Raw genomic sequence first — 18,969 nt, 5'->3', positions numbered from 1 at the left:
TTGATTTATACAGGAAAAAAAGAGAATCACAAAATAAAATGATAATGAAATGCTAACTCCTCCTTGGTGTGGCAAATTTCAAGAGGTTTGCCACTTGCTGTGTGGACTGGGTAGGAGCATTCTGGGAGGGTAACTGGGGCAATTTCATTTGGCATTCCTGCTTTACTTCTCCCTTCACTTAGGAAATTCCTATCTAACTTAGTCTTTCTCCAATAGTGAGACAGGTAGGGAGCACCACAAGGGGACAAAAGGTGAACAAGCTGTGGGCCCTTACCTGTTCCCCATTAAAAGCTGCTCTCCACAGCTTTGCCATATGGCACCATAGTAGGCCACAGGCCAGCTGTTTACAGAATAGAAGCCTCTTTTATTTTATTTTATTTTTTTTTGAATTTACTTGAGTTTGAACTCAGGGTTTTGCACACGCTAGGCAAGCTGCCTACCACTTCAGCCATGTCTCCAGCCCTTTTTGGCTGGATATTTTGGAGATAGGGTTTTACTTTATACCCAGGCTAGTTGGGACCACCATACTCTTATTTGGGATTCATGATATTGCTAGGGTGACAGGTGCACGGCTTTTTTTTTTTTTTCTGTTGTGATGGGGTCTTGTGAAGTTTTTCCCTAGCCTGGCCTGGAACTGCAATCCTCCCAATCTCAGCCTACCAAAAAGCTGGTATTATAGGTGTGAGCTACTGGTGCTTGGCTTGGGAGCTCTTATGATTGAGGCAAGCTAAAACTTGTGGGATTTTGATGGCTACACAAACGAAATAAAGATAAGAAGGAACTGTCACAAAAGAAAAACCTAAGTAAGCCCTCTAGCTTCATCTGCTCATTTTACTTAAAACCACTGAATTTAGAGACCATGCAGCTGAACAGAACATTACCTTCCCAGTAGCTTGCAGGAGACAACACATTTGAGGTGTGGGCTATGATAACAGTTGCCTAGGTTTTTTTGCAAAAACTTGCAGGCTGCTTTTCATGTAATTACTGAATCTTCAATGGAGCCTGCAGATACCTGATAGATGATTAAAATGGGATGAAATGCTTGGCATCTCTGTCTTCACAGTATGTTGGCCCCTTTGTTGTCTTAAACCTTAGGTCGGATTCTCTTAAGTAGACAGGTGGATCATTTAAAAAATGTTTTGTATAATTATAACACAGGGTGAACTTGGCCTATTGTCTGTTGGAGCGGGTATGAGTTTCTTCAACCCTACTGTATACTTCCTCAGCAGCTCAGCACCTATAGTCCCTCAGCATTCATAAGGCCCAATCAAGCCATGATGCAGGGCATTTACAAGAGACAACGAGTAACTCAGCAGTTCCTCAGAAAACCTGATTGCCCATTAGCCCAAGTACACAAGAAGAAGAGCATCTTTGGAAACTGTGCCCTTAACCAATGATATTCCCATGTTAACCCACCAACAAATCAATAAAAGCCTGCCACTCTCTTTGTAAGTGAGGAAGCTGACCATTTCTTTGGTCACATCACTGTTAGCTTGCATATCAGTGCCTGCTTGCAAGCTCAAGTTCAAATAAAGGAGCCTTGCCTATCTTGTTCAGAATACATGGCTTGGTCTCGTGTCTGTTTCCATGCATATGATCCCTGTCCTTTTACCATCATGACATTACAAAAAAAGAAAGTTCTCTATGTTGTCTTCTAGAACTTGGCTGGTTTTTCCATCTTATCTTAATCTGATCCAACTGAACTTCTCCCCTCTTGCCTTAGGAGGTAAACAGAAGTGTTTGTGCCATTCACAGATCACTCACCACACTTCCAAGCAGGTCCTTGAGTGAGGGTGCTGCACTTAGGCCATGGTGACGTTGTCTTCTGCTTCCATCCTCCTTCTTGTCCTCCTGGTTTAGTGCCTGTAGTGAAAGTAGGAGGTTTGCCCGGGACTTGGGAGTCTTGGGTCTTTCGATGGCCTCTGAACAACTGTCCTCTTCTCTGTAGCTTCCAAGAGACACCATTGAGATGGCATTGGTCCTGCCAGGGTAGTGGAGGTCAGTCCGTTGGGCACCAGGCCTGGGACTCCTAGGCTTGGGGCTCATGGGTCTGCAGGGCATGCCTTGGGATTTAGAGGTCAAGCAACTGGCAGAGCTGCAGGGGAGGATGCAGCTGATGCTAGCCTGCTGAGCTCCAGGGCTGGTGGAGGATGTCATCCAGCACTGTTCAGGGAAGATACTAGAAGGGAGGTCCCTACTGCCTTCTTGAGAAGCTGTGCATTTGATGGTTGGTTCACTTTTCCTTCTGTGTTCTGGAGAGACCAACTTGCTGGATGACAAAGGATCAGGAAGTGGAGGTGTCCAGTGACCCGGAAAAACATAGTTCCCTGTGTCCTTGGTCCACTCCTCAAAGTGGCTGCTGGTCACTGGTGGGGAAGAGCAGAGGGGATCCAGAATTTCCAATCCTGGAAGCTGACTCACAAAGGAGAGACTTTTGGGGCCTTCCACATCTTTGCTTTTCAGAAATGCACGCCAGGAACTCTGATGCTGCCTGCTCTTCTTCTCACTCTTGAGAGAACCATTCTTTTTTTCTAGGACTTTTGGTTCAAAAAAATTAGAAAAGGCCTTATGAGCTAATGCCAATCTTTCCCTGAGCTTGCTCTCTGTTGTTTTGAGTCTCTTCGTGTTGCAATTTAACGAGGAAGGTCTTCTGATACCGAAGTCCCCTTCTGTCCCTACACACTGTTCTTCTACCAACCCCAAGGCCCCTTTGCGTGCGCCCTGGGGGTTGGGCTCGGGAGAAACACTCCTGTCCATGTGGTGCGGAGGCATCATGGGACTCCATACGTGGATCTCCTTGGGGTCTGGAGAACCCCTGGTGCGGCCTTCTGTGGTTGGGGCTGGGGCATCCCATTCCGGGCTCTCAGTGGCCAAAGGCCTGCTTCTCCTGAAAGAGGTCACTTTGAGGAACATCAGGCGCTTCCTGGGCTCCAGAGCACCCTTAGGGAGCTTGCGCGGTGGTTCTGGCAGCTGGAGCACACCGGTGGAGGCCAGGGGACAGGGTCCCTCGTCTGCCGCTCCAGCCGTGCAGCCCTCGGGGGCCTTGGCTGCCCACGTACTGGAGACCTCGATGCCCTCCACAGTTTCCAGGGCACACTCCCCTCTGTGCTCCAGGTTCAGTGGCCTCCGGGGCCCCACTGGGTGGATACCCTTGGACAGGTGTGCACTCTCAGGCCTGGGTCTACAGTTCTTTACAGGCAGCTTCCCTTCTGGGGACTCCTCTGAGGTCAACATCTCTTCTGACACAGCTCTGGGAACCAGAACTCTCCCAAGGTCTGTGCCTTGGGCTACCAGCTGAAGAGCCTCATCACCAGCTCCCAATGGCAAGGCTGCATGTTGCTTACACTCATTGCTGGAAATTGGTGTTTTCCAGGCCCTGGGAGACTCACAGTGGGTCACACTAGTACCTTGGAGAGATCCCGGTCTTTCCTCCAGAAAATCATTGAACTGTGATTCTGTGAGAGGGCGGGCTGTCCTGGTGGTGGCCTGCAGACCTTTCTGCTCCCCAGCTATAATGATGAGCCTGCAACTGCCCCTAGAAGCCACACCTGCTTTGGGCTCCAGCTGCAGGCTAGTCCCTGACCCTTGGTCATATTCCTGATCCCTATGGCTGCAGTGATGATCATTGGCTTCTGGGTATTTGAAGAGACTCTGCAAGGCATTTTTCCTGCATTTGAGGTCTAGAACTGTTGCCTCTTCTGCTTCCGTTGAAGTGTCTATTGCACTTGACTTCAGGGTGGTCTCTGGGACATCTGAGGTCTCACTCACTTCCCAGCCACCCATCATGCCTTCATTTCGCACCTGGGTCCCACCAATGCTACAGAGATGAGGGGAGCTGGATCTAGCACGCAGCTTTCTCTCCTCACTGAGAACACACTTGACTATGCAATGGCTGATCTGGTTTCCTGAATCAACAGGAATGTCCTGCAGGTGCTTTCCTTTATTACCCTCATCATCAGGGCCTGGTGGGAGGCCAGCGCCTTGGGGTTCCTTGGGTCTGCTTTCTGGGCTGTGTCCCAGCTTGCACTCAGCATGCACAGGCACTTCCTCCCTGCTGCCAAGAGTCTCCAATTCTGAAGTAACACATGAAGCACCTGGGTATGACCTAGAATCCCGTCCCAACTGGTTTTCCTGCCGGAGACTTGCAGAGGGTGTGTCCCAAGAGGCCCTTTCCAAGTTGCAACCATCGGCCATGTATTCATCCTGCAAATGCGCAGTCCTGTTTTGAGAAGTGGGAAGTGACTGAGACAGTTGGGGGAGTGAAGGGGGAAGAATGTCTTGTGTTCTTGGATCTCCGTCTATTTCTGTTCCTTCTCTCATCTGGGTCCCAGATGTCATAAAGTTCTGCCCCATGGAATCCTCAGGGTAACCTAAAGGAGACCCTGCTGTAGAATGGGCCCTGACCAGTGTTCTCATGTGCTGACAGTGGTGCCTTGGGGGTACCCTGCCATTATCAATAATATTTTCTGGAGCACTGTGGTGACGCTTGGCATATATGAGGTAAGATGTGCCCAGCAGAGGCCAGCAGGGTGCATTCAAGCAAGGCCCAGCCCAGCCCAAATCTGAGTCCACTGTGGGGCCTGGAGCACTTCTTTTGTTTGACCTGGTGTGCAGGGTGGCTTCAGTGTCCAGCGGGCCTGTGTGAGGTAGACCTGGTGTCTGGGCTCTGCTGTGGATACGTGGCCAGCTCCGATCTAATTCACAGCACTGGAGAAAACAGGGCCAGACCACAGGGATATCTAGACAGCTCTCAGACCTAGCTTTCTGGAGAGAAACCACAGAGAGTGCCCTGGGGTCTTGAGAAGTCCCCCTTTGTGCCAGCTGGGGACTGCTCCTGCCAGTGGTACTCTGCAAGAAGCACCCTGCCAGCAAAGACTCTCTCTCCAGGCTGGTCACACAGTCCCAGAGGGATTCTTCTTTCTCTTCTCCAGTGACAGCAGCCAAGGTGTGTAACTCATTTTTGCAAGACTTCTCCTTAAAGGCCGGGGACAAATCTAGTTCTTCCTTTGTCTCAAGCCTGAGGACACAGGTAAAAGGCTTTTCCGGAGGAGGTCTAGTTGCTGGGATATCAGCAAATCCCCCACCTGCTTCTTTGTCTATAGAGGGAGCATTTGGAGAGAGGTAGGCTCCTCCCGTGAGATCACCAGGTAGGGACTCTGTGTCAGAAGCACTCTCAAAGGGGTCAGTTTTTGTGTCTGATCGACTTTCACTCTGATGGGACAGTGTCTCAAAATCATCAAGGTCTGTTTCCTGGCTACATCTTAGTTCCCCTGATTCTGTGGGTGGCAGGAGTTGCTGGTTATTTTCAGCCTCACCTTCATCTGGCAAGTGTGCACCTGCATCTGGAGTCTGGAAGACAAGAAGAGAGAAGTCAGAAACAAGGCCTGAGGACATCTGTGTGCATGTTTATACCAGGCCTGCCTTCATCAGAAGGAGGAAGGCTTGTTAGTTTCCCCATGTGGCTGTAGGAAGGGAGGTAAGTATTAACAGAATACAAGTGAGGAATCCAAACCCAAACAGTAGGGAGAAAATGTAGCATAGCACCATTAAACACCACAAAAGGCCAAATGAGCATGTGCAATTTAAATAAGTATAACTATACTGCATGAGTCATGGTGAAAAGCAAATCTCTGCCCAATGTTTCCAGCATTCCACTTGTTCTTATATAACCAGCTAGCTTATAGTTTGGATCTCTGAGTGAGGGGAAAAAAAAAAACCAGACAACAAAGAAACCTTGAGAATTAATTAACTTGTCACATTTTGGATGTTATAAATGCCCAAGACAGCTTTGAGAGCAGGAAGAAAATCAGAGAACTGTGCAGGAGCCTTGCAGAATTTCTTTCCCTGGTTACACATTTCTTAATCAGCTTATTGAGCTGTGAAGTCCTGTGCATCCTTTTAGAGTGTACAGATCTGAGTTTTGACAAATGCGCACACCTGTGTACCTACACCAAGAGAAAGATCTATTTCCATTTCCCCCAGGCATGCCTGGTATAAACATGCCTGGTAGAAACAGATGTCCTCAGGCCTTGTTTCTGACTTCTCTCTTCTTGTCTTCCAGACTCGAGATGCAGGTGCACACTTGCCAGATGAAGGTGAGGCTGAAAATAATCAGCAACTCCTGCCACCCACAGAATCAGGGGAACTAAGATGTAGCCAGGAAACAGACCTTGATGATTTTGAGAAGCTGTCTGGTCAGAGTGAAAGTCACTGCCCCTGCACGGCAATCCCCACCTCCCTTTTTGTCCTTCCCTTGGTCGACGACCTGCTGCTGCTGCAGTCTTGATTTGCCTGCCCTGGAGTTCACATGTACGGAATCTGTAGTATGTTCTGTGGGCCCTGGCTTCTTTCCCACAGGCCTGATGCCTGTAGTATGTCTCAGTACATACAATAACCTCAACTGTGCAAAACATTCAAATATCAAACTCTCCAACATTCCCCAGGCCAGGAGTAGGGCAAGTACACACCTCACTTTAGCCAAGACTCCTTCTTATAAATGTACTTCCCAAATATGGTTTCTTCTGGACTTGTCATAAGAGGTTTCTCAAAGTAAAATTGTTTTTAAGCTTCCTTAACTAAGAGAAGGAAAATAAACACCAAAGTGCATGTTGTGTGTGGTTCCTAATTAAGGGGGATGTAAAATCAAAATAATATGATAATGTAGTCTGAAATATGTTGCAGAGCAGGAAGGAGGTGGGAATAGGAAAGGAAACACTGGAAACCAGGACATTTGGAAAGGAGGGCTGTGGGGTAGTTATGTGTTGTCCAGGAGGACAGAGAAGTTAAGGAAGCCAGGTTCTGCCAGGAGTGCGCCTCAGGGAGTGTCAGGCACCCAAATGCATTATAGCCTCTGCCCACACAGCTCCTGGGTCATGTCTGGGTGTGGACAAATGAGATGTGAGTGAACATGCCTTGACACACACACAGAAAACTGCAGTGGCAACTTTGTGCTGTTGCTAATGAGGGAATCAAGAAGGCTTCAGAAGGCTCATGCTGAGCAAACTGCCTTCTGCTGCCTCTGCCTGTCTCTCCACAACCCACTTATTGGACAGAACTGACTGCGGCACATCTCAACAATCCTTTCAACACTATCATTGCTCGACATCCATCACCTTACAGACTCGTGTTGGCATCAGGGCTCACGAGCACCCCAAACCCCAAATGACCAACAGTGAGGTCACCGATGACCTCTCTGGGGAGTGGTGCCTTCTGAGGCCTGGCTGCTGCCTGGCCTCTGCTCAGCATGGCACCCCTTACACCACCAGTGAGGGAGAGGCTGCAGCTACAGGGCTGGCTGCTGAGCTGACCCAGCCTAGGAGGATCAAGCCTTTATTACATTCCATAGCAGGAGGTCTGGCTCAGTGTCAATGAAACTACAAGCCTCAAGGGAGAGAAAGCTAAATTAACTCACAGTTTACCAAACTGTTGTAGTCCAGCCAAGACCACTGGAGCACCATGTTAATACTCATCAAAGACACAAATATTGAAATATAAAGAGTACCTTTTAAAAAGCTCTTGATTTAGTTTAATATTAGACTTAATATTGAATTTGGTTAGCCCTCCAGAGCTGCAGATTCAAGTAACCTCAGTTGAAAAAAAATTTTTTTAAATTGCATCTGCACTGAACATTTACAGATTTTTTTTCTTGTTATTATTCCCTAAGCAATACAGACTTGTCACTATTTACACAGCATTTACATTGTGTTAGGCGTTGTTAGTCCTCTAGAATGGTTTAAGGCAGAATATGTGCACACCATATGCAAACATCATGACAGGGAGTTTGGTGTGTGTGGGGTCCTGGAACCCATCCCCTGAATGTGCCAATTACCCTGCAGAGACTTTTACCCTGATTTGATTCAGAGTAAGAATTCTCAGCGTAAATCTATTTAATTCCTGGGTTATCCTTTGGGGATGGCCTAGGGCTTGAATCTAGAGGCAAAAAGTATTCTTTTTGTTGAGGCTTGGGGTTTTTATATGGGGAGTGGGTCAGATTTAAGTGCTTGTAAGTAGATAAGCACTTTATTTTGTCTCAGACTGTGCATTACCCGCCTTATTTGTGTAACTCTGAGGCTTCAAACACTAGGGCAAGGTGTTAGGAATTTCTCCTGTAAGAAAGAGAGAGCTATAGTGAATTTTTACTCAGAGGGGTCACTTGATGACAAACAGGACTGTACAGAGGTGAGACTGACCTTGAGAAACAGATTTCAGCCTTCCCCCATCTCCTGACCTTCACTTCTCTCCTCCCCAACTGTTGCTGGCAACGAACTTTCCTCCACCAAACACCTAACCCCACCCTATCTCTTCCCTTCCTTTCTCAACCCCTCCTAACACAGTTTACATTTAATCTCCACATGTCCTCCTCTCCCATTCCCTCTTTTCAAAAATTTTAGTATTTGAGGACACAGTATCTCTTCTAAACACAACTTCAGCTGTCGTTTATTATGTGGTATTTTGATAATCTTGGTGATTCTCAGTTTTTCCTAATTGTCTTTATAGTTTCCTCTTTGATCCTTGATTAGAAGTGTGTTTTTGTACGTGATTTCTACTCAGTTACATTATGACAGTATGGTCTATGGCTTTTGAAGTTAGTTGAAGTTGTCTGTACAGCACAGTATAAGGAACGGCTCAGGTGTTTGAAAAGAACGGCCATTCTTTAGTGCTTCACTGAAGCGTTTAAAATGATGGACTTGATGTTATTTAAATTCTCAGTAATCTTACAAGTTTTTCTTCTGCTATTAAGAGTGTTGATCAACACTGTAGCAAGGGATTTGTCAATTTCCTCTTTAATTCTGTCATCAGTGATGAACACATCTCAGCCTAAACAAGCCCAGCATGGTTGCCTCTTTCTGGGGAGTGGCGCCTTCAGTAGCACCAGCAACGAAGGCTTTTTTTAAAGGCTGTCTCTCTGATACTGCTGTACCCATGCCAGTTTTCTTTTGGTTAGTCTTTGCCTACCACATATATCTCCATTCCTTTATTGTCAATCTATCTTCCTTACATGTATTTTTCATAACCAATATACAGCTTGGTTTTCAAAATTCAATCTTTCAATCATTTTTACACACAGAGATTAACTCATAAGCATTTTATTGTGATCACTGACAAATCTGGGTATCTATCCATACTTTCTGGCTCCTCCTTTTTTATGTTCTGTGAATTTAATTTTTTTGGGGGGATCACATATGGTTTGATTAAGTGATTGTGTTTACGGTATGCTATTCTTTGTCTCCAGGTTTGTTTGTAGGTATTTTGTTGCACGGATCTTTTTGGAATCATCTTATTCACATGGTTCCAGAAACAGAAGCTCCTGTCAATCTGCTCACACTTAACTAGTTGTTAGTTCCTCAGCCCTTGATCTCAGACCTGTAGAGCCAATGACCTTCACATGGTCCGAAATAGATATCTGAATGATATCAATTGTTTAAAATTTTGTAAGGTTTGTTTTGTGACCCAGGGGAAGCTCTATTTTGGTGACTGTCAAATGAACATTTGAGAAGAATGGCCATTCTGTCGACATTGGAAAACTGTTCTGTAAGTGAATGTTAGATCCAATTAGTGCTCTTTGGTCATCTTCATTTTTATTGATTTTTTTGGCTAGTAATTCTATCAATGACTGATAGGGGGGTTTTGTAGTCTCCAGATATAATTGTGGGGTATTCTTTTCTTTCTTCTTTCCTTCCTTCCTCTCTCTCTGTCCTTCTTTCTTCCTGTTTTGAAGTTTATCCATTTTTGTTTCATACAGGTTGAAGCTCTCAGGAAGCCAAGGCAAGAGGATCACAAATTCAAGGTCAGCCTTGGCCACATAGTGAAAGAAACCCTGTCTCAAAAAAAAAAAGATTGAAAAGAAAAGTGAAAAATATCTCAAATCTATGAAGGAATTAAAAAATCATCAGAGCAAAATAAATCCAAAGCAAGAAGAAGAGAATACCAAACATAAAAACACACATAAATAGAATTAAAAATAGAACAAAAAGGAGAAAATTTAATGAAACAAAAAATTGGTTCTTGAAAAAAGTAAACTTCCTACAAGAACAACAAAGATAAAAAGAGAAGACCAAAAAACCAATTTAATGGAATGAAACAGGAATATCAAAGACACACTCTGACATACTAAGGGATGATAAGGGAACACTGCAAATAACATTATGCTCATTTAATTCAACAACATAGAATGAATTGTCCGATTTCTCACAAAACCACCATGATCAACCAAGATTAACTACATTCACTGAACAGTCAGTTAACTCTTAAAGGAATTTTTACTATAAAGGTCCTGAAAAAGATCTTCAGTACCAGATAATTTCATTGGCTGATTCTACCAAACATATGGTGAATTAGCACCAATCTTACACAATATTTTCCATTAAAAGAAGAAGGTAACTCTTCCCAACTCATTTTCTGAAACTAGTATTACCTTGCTACCAAATCAGATGAAGAAAATACAAAAAAGAGAAAACTTCAGACTAATACCTCTCATGAACTTAGACACAAAAATCCTCAACAAAATCTTAACAACAGAGAGTTCAGCAATACATATAAAAATATACATTATAAGAGAGCAGGATTTATTCCAGGTATATAAGGTTAGTTCAACATTTGAAAGCCAATTAATATGATTCAACAGATCAACAGGTTAAGAAAAAAGCCATATGATCAAAAACAGACAAAAATCCACATTCACTTCTGTTAAAAACTCATAACAAGATAGGAATAGCAGGGAGCCACCTCAATTTGATAGTAGAACATCTACAAAAATCTTATAGATACATCATGAAAGAATGAATGCAGTACCTCTAAGATTTGATTCAAAGCAAAGCTATCAACTAGTACCACATTTATTCAATATAGTACTAGAAGTCTGACCCAATGCAAAAGAAAAAAAGGTGCAGATTGAGAAGACAGAAACACAATTGTCCTTATTTACAGATAACTTGATTGTCTCCTGGAAAATCCCAAGAAGCTAGAAAAACATTCCTAGAAGTAATAAGCCCAGAAATGTTGCAACATACAAGGTCAGCTTGCAAAAACCCAACATTTCTACAAATTAATAACTAACACTGTAGAAACCAAAATTTAAAACACCACTTATGATTACTCCAAAGCCAATGAACTACTTAAGTGTAAACTTAACAAAACCTTTACAGCATCCATATACTAGGAAATACAAAATACTGATGGAAAAATAAAGGAAGACTTAAGTAAATGGAAGACATACAGTGTCCATGGACTACAAGATCTAATGTAGTAAATATGTCACTTCTCCCCAAACTTATTTGTTAGTTTAGTGCCATTTTTATCAAAATCCAAGCTAATCATTCTTTAGGTATAGAAATCTTATTCTAAAATTTAAATGTAAAGGCACAGGACTTAAAATAGCTTTTTAAAAGTCTTATAGTGAATAAAAGTAGGAAGAATCAATCTATCTATATTGAGGATTGCTATATTGCTACAGTAATCAAGGCTGTGGAATGAAGACTAGATAAGAGATAAACCATAGGAATAAGCCAGCTTTTCTTTCTTTCTTTGACAGAGGTGTAAAAGCAATTCAAGACAATTCAACACCTGTTCTGCAAATAACCCTAAAAGAACTGGACATTTAAAAGGGGAAAAAACCAAAACAAAATGAAGTTCAACTTCGCCTTACATTCTGTACAAAATGGATCATGTAAAATATAAAGCTTGTAGAAAAAATGGAAAACAATAGGAAAAAAATTTAGGACCTAAGATTAAGCAAATAGTCTTAGAAATCATCATCCATAAAAGGAAACAATTGGTAAATTGGACTTCATCTGAATTTAAAACTTTTGCTCTATGGAAAATCCTGGTAAGAGGATGGAAAGACTAATGAAAGCTTGTGAGAAAAATATTTACAAACCACTGCAATGACAAAGGAGTAGTATTTAGAATATATAAAGAGCATTCAAAACTCAATAGTGGGCTGATAGAGTGGCCCAAATGTTAAAGAGCCTGCCTCGCAAGCATGAGGCCCTGAGTTCAAACCCCAGTATTGCAAAAAAGGAAAGAAAGAAAAAAGCAAAATAAATAATTCAATTAGAAAATTGGCAAAAGACATGACCTGACATTTCACTTCAGCTGATACACAAATGGGAAATAAGCACATGAAAAATAGTTGACTTCATTAGCCCTTAGGTAAAATTATAAGCTTAATATACTATCACTGCACACCTATGAAAATGGCTAAAAACCTGACAGCATCAAAGGCTAGTGAGAAGGTAGAAAAACTGGATCACTCTTAGACTGCTGGAGGGATCATAGAGAAGTACAGCCACACTGGAAAACCACATGGCAACTCTTTCTTCACCTCCACTGACAGCAGAGTTCTTTATGGCTGACGTGCAGGTTTAATAAGCCAGCATAGAGAATCTGGTATAGGTCCTGAGAATCAGCAGGATTCAAATATGTTAAGCTGTTTTCTTTAAAAAACCCTGTAAGTAGGTCCCACATCCAGATGGTTTTGAAGAAATGCTCTGCCAAACATTCAAGAAGGATGTGATTCTTGTCAGCAAAGAACTGAACAGAAGCGGTCCTCCCTCAGCTCGTCCAGTGAAGGTGGCATAGTTGACAGGAAGACTCAACATAGACAGCACAGACACATGAATGTCTCCCAGCAAGCTCTGAAGGGGATGCTAGCAAACGAATCTAAGCACATGTAAAAATAACATGTTGTGATCAATCGTGAAATTTTTCTTTCATAAGTAGATTAAGTTCACCACAAAAACAGAGTAAAGGAGAAAGAAAAGGTATGGCATCTCAATAGATTCGGAAAAACAACAATTCTTCACATCACAACACAAAAAGGAACTTTGGGTCCTGATTTAGGGTATTTTCGAAGTCTAGAGAAAACATCACATGATTAGCCTTTAAAAGCTCTTTCAAAGTAGAAACAAGACAAAGATCATTGCTTTGACAATTCTGACATTGTACCCAAGATCCCATTCTGCACAAAAGGCAGAAAGAATCAATAACATATATAATTGCAAAGCAAGAAATACACCCATAAAAATCTACAGGTGTTCTCACAGAAGTTACAAAGATTCATTGGGTATTGAAAAGATCAGTATCAGCTGTACTTATACAAATGTCTATCAAAGAATGATTAGCAAGTGTAACTAAAAAGATAGCTTTTTTATAAAAGCAACAAAATATACTTCAGTACCTAATATATTTTAAATATATATCCAAGATCTTCAAGGAAAAACTTATAACTTTCTAAAATTTAAAAACTTTATCGGAAGATTTAAAAAGACTTGCAGTTTCTTTTTTTTTTTTCTTTAAGACTTGCAGTTTCACCAAAGGCGGAGCAACTCCATTCTTCCCACATCCTTTTCCTTACAACACCAACCACAGACATGACACAGCACACAGGTACAGTAAGTCTCTGAAAGGTGGGAAGCGGACAGCTGCTTTGGGACCCCAGGATTTAAGGAAGACAGGAATCCCCTGGTTTTCTTATTGCCTCCCACTTATCAAGAATCTCCAATCCTGAACAAACAACCATCTTGCACAAAAAAGTCACTAAAAGATCCTGTTCCTGCGTAGTTAAAAGAAAGGTTGATCTTTCAACATTGCACTGACTACCTGCCCTATTCCAGCCACACAGCAACATAAAAGCATCAAAACTATGCTCCCCCTTCCCCACGGTCCCAGCTGGACCAAATGCCCAGCTGATACTCCACTTCTTGCAGGAAGGAGGGGGTAGAAGCAGGTGGTGCTCTGATTTCCCTGACTGAGAAGTGTCAGCCGGGTGCAGAAGGAGCTGAGCCTCAAGTTGGTAGCAATCAGATTCAACAAGGTAGTATGAGGAGTTAATAACTACTATGCATCACTACCATGCCCCTCAAACTCTACCTTCACCCACTATCAATGAGATGAAGGAACAAAACCATCTTTAACCATCATGGCCCAGTTTGGGGTTGTGCCTCCACACCTCCCTGCAGCAACAAAACAGTATGAGTCAGCTCTCTGCACCCCTTCACTTCCAGGCAAGGCGGCAATGAGTCAGTGCTCCATTTTTGTTGGGGTGGTGTTCTCAGGACCCAGCAGGAAGTTGAACACACACACACACACATGCACACCGCTTGCAGTACTCCTCAACTGGGAACTGCCTTCTAGAAAAAGATTAAATAGGGTGCAGAGTCTTGTAGGTTAGTGTCCAGATTTTCCTGCATATAACTGAAACTCACTGGTCAGACTAAGAACCAAGAGAATCACCACAGAAATAGAAAGGACAATCAAGAGATACCCACACAAACATGAATCGTATGTTGGAAATATTTGACAAGGATTTTAACGCAGCTATCATAAAAACATTTTCACAAGCTCATGTGAATTTTCTTGAAACTAATAAAAATACAGAAAATCTCAGCAATAGAAAAAAGTAGTTTTTCTAATAAAAAAGAACCAAACAGAAATTATAGAATCAAAAATACAAAAATAGAAATAAAAATTTGTTTACTGCACTCTGTGGTAGGGATGGAGATAACACAGAATAGAATTAGCAAACTTGAAGACAGTTCAATAGACTCTACTCATCCTGAACAACAGAGATAATGGGTTGAACCAATATTAAAAGTTTCAGGAGCTTATGGAATCCTGACAAAAGAGTTAATATTTGTGTCACTAAAGTCTCACAAGGAGAAGAGAGAGAATGTAGGACTTAAAAATATTCAAAGAAATAATGGCTGAAAGTTTTTTAAATTTGGCAAAAGACATCAACTTACAGATTCAAGAAGTTAAGCAAACTCCAAACAGGATAAGCAGAAAGGATTCCATGCTGAGACAGAGCATAATGGAACTTGTGAAAATTAAAAAACAGAAAAAAATCCCGAAAGCAAACACAATTTGAACTAGAGCAGATTTCTCATCTAAAACTATGGAGGCAAGTTTATTGTATTTTTCAAATGGTAAAAGGAAAAAAATTCTATATCCAGTGAAATGTGGAGAATTGAAAGAATTTGCACTTCCAATTTTAAAATCCCTATCAAATGAAAACGTCCTTCAGGAGCTAACAGGAAATGAGGCTGTTAGAGAAGGTGACTACATGGAAAGATGAGCTCTGCTCATGAATCTTACCATGCCACGTCAAGGAGTTCCCTAGAGTCATGACTTATACTGTGATGGCAGTGCTGCTGTGAGCCATCTACCCATCCCCGTGAATGGAGAACAGGAGGGCAGAACAGGTCCTGCCTGGGGGGTTGGTACCAGTGGGAGGGGGAGGATGTGGCGAAAGGGTGTAGAAGGGTGAATATGGTGGAAATATGTGCTCATGTACATAAATGGGAAAATGAGACCTGTTGAAACTATTCCAGAAATGGAAGGAGGGGAAGAACAAAGGAGAATAATGGAGGGGGTGAATTCAACTATGATATATTGTAAGAACTTTTATAAATGTCACAATGTACCTCCAGCACAACAACAAAGACAGTAAAAAACAAACAACTGAGTTCAGTCAGAATGAGCTGCCCTTCAGCAATGTCTGAATACTATTGTTGTTTTTGATATCTCTTCAAAAGTTCTTTTCCATACAGCCTAGTTTATTATAAACACCAGGAAATTCACATGACCATCCTCCTCCTCATCCTCAATGTATTACAACTGTAACACTATTGAGCCTAAATACATACCACTGCAGGGCATGTTTTCAGTTATATTATTTACAACTTTACATGATTATTTCATATATTTGGACCCTCATAAATTATTTGATGAAAGGTTCATTGGTTAATATTGAATACATTCTGGATGGCACATAAAAACACTCAAAAATCTTTATGAATGCATGCATACATATATTGGATATTACATTTTGCCAAATTCCAAGTAAAACATATATGTTTATTATATGCTATTGCCTAAAAATATCTAGACTGGTGAAAAGCTTGTTTAATTGATAAATAATGTATCCATAGATACCTCATACCCTACAGATAGCAACTTTGATTTCATGTCCTATTTCAATTCTCACTTGTTGTAATGGCTGCTGCATGCAGTGCTAAGCAGGGGCCTAAGACCATTTCTGGGATCCAAAAAAATGAGTGCGATTTTTACCTAGCAAGGTTTGCTGTGGGTGAAGGGAGAAGAAATTACCCTGTGCCAGTTCTTACTCTAATTAAAAGATACACAAAGAGGGAAACACAGCATGAAAACTTTCTTGAAAATTTGTTTTGTTACACCAAGGAAAATGTGTTTCCTTTCTCCTTAGTCACCTTGTGAAGCGGACACTTAAGCAGAGACAAGGGAAGAACAGGAGGCTTGGGCTCCACAACCCTGGTGCCCAACGCTGCCCTGCAGTTCTGTTTCCCTGACTGACATCCCCTCCACCCGGCATAAATGCCGCCCCACACCTCTGCTTGGCCCAGCTGCCCTTCTTCACTGCCTCTTACCATCTTTCAGATGATACTCTTGCCTCCTCTTCATGGTGACCACAAACTGTCGGCCAGGAGTGCCTCCATATTTTTATCCCCAAGCCTTTGCATTCATCTGCAGTTTCACTCACACATATCTCCCTCCTGTCTGTGTTCCAGACCACATCCTCCTACTGCCAGCAATTAGCCTGTCTTTCCTATATTCACTTTTCCACCAGTTTCTTCCAAATAGCATATAAACAGAGTCTTCATTCTTCCATTTTAAATCTCTCCCCATCTTTCTTGACCTCAGTTCCCTCCAGCCCTTACCTCACATGTCATTCTCTCATTCACTGCCACTTGACTCCCCACTCTCCACCCCCAGGAATTACTCTCCATAGGGTCACCAGCGGCCTCACTGTTGCAAATCCAGTGGATACTTTTGGCCCTGATCAAGCCTGGCCTCTCAAAAGCATCTGACTTCACTTTCTTCCTTGAAGCATGCTCTCTTTTGACTTCTGAGCCAGCACATCATCTGAATCCTGGTTGCTTCTTTCCCCTTGCAGGTCCCTCTTTCTCCCCTACCACAGGCTCCCTGTCTTCTCAGACAGTCAGTTCTAGAAGGTGATCTCAGTCATTCTCCAGTGACTTTCAACCCTCCTTCACCATGCTGGGTCTGCTTGCAGGATGTCACCACCCAGTGTCTCACAGTCACCTAGAATTATTCAGTATATCTGCTATGGCTTGAATGTGTCCCCCAAAAGTTCATCTGTTGGGAACTTAGTCCCCAAATTCATATTTTAATAGTATTTGGAGGTGGAGACTTTGGGAAGCAATTAGGATGTAATGATGTCACGAGGGCACCATTAGTGGCTTTGTAAGAAGAATAGAGACCTGAGCCAGCATTTTCTCTGTCTCACCATGTGATGGCCTCTGCCATGTTGTGATGCCGCACTAGGCCCTCACCAGATGCCAGGGTCATATTGTTCTTAGGCTTCACAGTCTCTAGAACAGTGAGTCAAATAAACTTCTATTGTTTATAAATTACCTACTCTCTAGTATCTTGTAATAGCAACAGAAAATGGACTGGGATAATATCTAAAGCTGATCTGCCCCACTGCTCAGTTTCTCCTTCAGTGTCATGCCAGGAACCTGGGAGTCACTTGTAACGTAAACTTTCACACTGTCAATCATAAGTGGAATCCCACTTGCCTTTCTGTCTCTCTGCTCTTTCTACTTTCCTGGCCACCATCCAGTAGAACAACCTCCTAAGTGGTACACCAACCTCCTCTGTAAACACAGGCTTCTCCATTCCCATAGTGCCACCAGATGAGCTTTTGTTTCCAAGAGGAAAGACCAAGTCATCCCCTCCTTAGAGTCTTTGGTGGCCATCCTGTCTTGCAATGCCCTTGTCTCTCTGGACACCTGCAATGAATTCTGTCAGCACAGCCACTGCACGTGCTGCCTTTCCCTTCCTAACTCTGAATCATTCCAGGATGGACTTAGGTATTCCTAAACTATCCCTGCTCCAGTGAGAACTTCAACCACTGCACAGCATTTCTTCACTGGACTGTTATTCTGCCCATTAGCAATTCTGACTCTCTCCCTCCCCCCAGTAGATGGGAGAGCAACAGCAGTGTGCTCGGTAGAATTCTGCCTCCTGGCCTTATGCTCATCAATATGATGTGCTAAATGGTAAAAAGAACTTTGCTGATGTAATTGAGGTTCCTAATCAGCTCACCTGAAGGTAAAGAGATGCCCTGGATTTTCTGGATGGGCCCAAGCTAATTGCATCCACAAAAGCAGAAGAGGGAGGCAGTGAGGTGATGCAGAAGCCAGAGGTTCCAACTGTGATGACGCTCTGACCACCTTCACTGGCTCTGACCTGGAGGCAACTACATGCAAAAATGATTCTGGGGTAGAGAACCCACACATTGGTGAAAAGCTGGAACACGAGATACAGCTGCATGTTTGAGAGTGGAGTGGGTATTTTCCTGGGCATCCTCATGTCCATCTGAACCCATGGCACCCTGCAGCCAGGCGGTCAGATGATATGTTCACAATAGCTCAACTGATCAGCCCTAGCCTCTTCAGGCCAGCTGGTACCTTAATTTCATCTCAGTCCTCTTCAACAAGTAGCATATCATGTTATGGGCAAAATATCAGCACACTTACTTTGCCTTCATGTCTATGGAGGAATCAGAATTGCTAATGGGAAGTTATTATCTATGTATCTATCCATAAATTTTTTTTTTTTTTGCAGCACTGGGGTTTGAACTCAGGCCTCATGCTTGCTAGGCAGGCACTCTACCACTTGCGTCACTCACCAGCCCTTCTGTCTGTAATTTTTATTACCTACATTACTAGTACAAGGGGAGTTTCACTGTAATAATCCCATAGATGTATATAGTACACCTTGAACAAGTTCACCCCCTCCATTATATTCTCTTAACCCCCATTCCTCCTTTCCCACTTTCCAAACAGTATTTGATGGACTTCATTATGCTGTCTTCATATATTTACCCACACATACACGTTATATGTAATGTATTTTTATCATCTTCACCCCCAGTATCCTCTCCTTCCCTCCTTCCCCGCTCCTGCT

General features: G+C 42.8%; 1 protein-coding gene and 1 long non-coding RNA gene across 2 annotated transcripts in view; both read right to left on the bottom strand.

The window, feature by feature from the left end:
* Nucleotides 1-18,969, bottom strand: part of Arhgef4 (Rho guanine nucleotide exchange factor 4) — a 233,766-nt gene that overhangs the window by 144,515 nt on the left and 70,282 nt on the right. Inside the window, 1 exon segment of the mRNA XM_074070442.1 lies at nt 1,765-5,349. Within this exon segment, the coding sequence (XP_073926543.1) occupies nt 1,765-5,349 (3,585 nt within the window).
* LOC141422545 (uncharacterized) overlaps nt 9,071-18,969 on the bottom strand; it is a 61,911-nt gene continuing 52,012 nt past the window's right edge. The window contains exon 2 of the long non-coding RNA XR_012447163.1: nt 9,071-9,817. This is a non-coding gene — a long non-coding RNA (uncharacterized lncRNA). The remainder of the gene's footprint in view (nt 9,818-18,969) is intronic.

The sequence above is a fragment of the Castor canadensis genome, chromosome 4 (assembly GCF_047511655.1).
Source record: "Castor canadensis chromosome 4, mCasCan1.hap1v2, whole genome shotgun sequence".
Lineage (NCBI taxonomy): Eukaryota > Metazoa > Chordata > Mammalia > Rodentia > Castoridae > Castor > Castor canadensis.
This window is presented reverse-complemented; position numbering and strand designations above follow the sequence as displayed.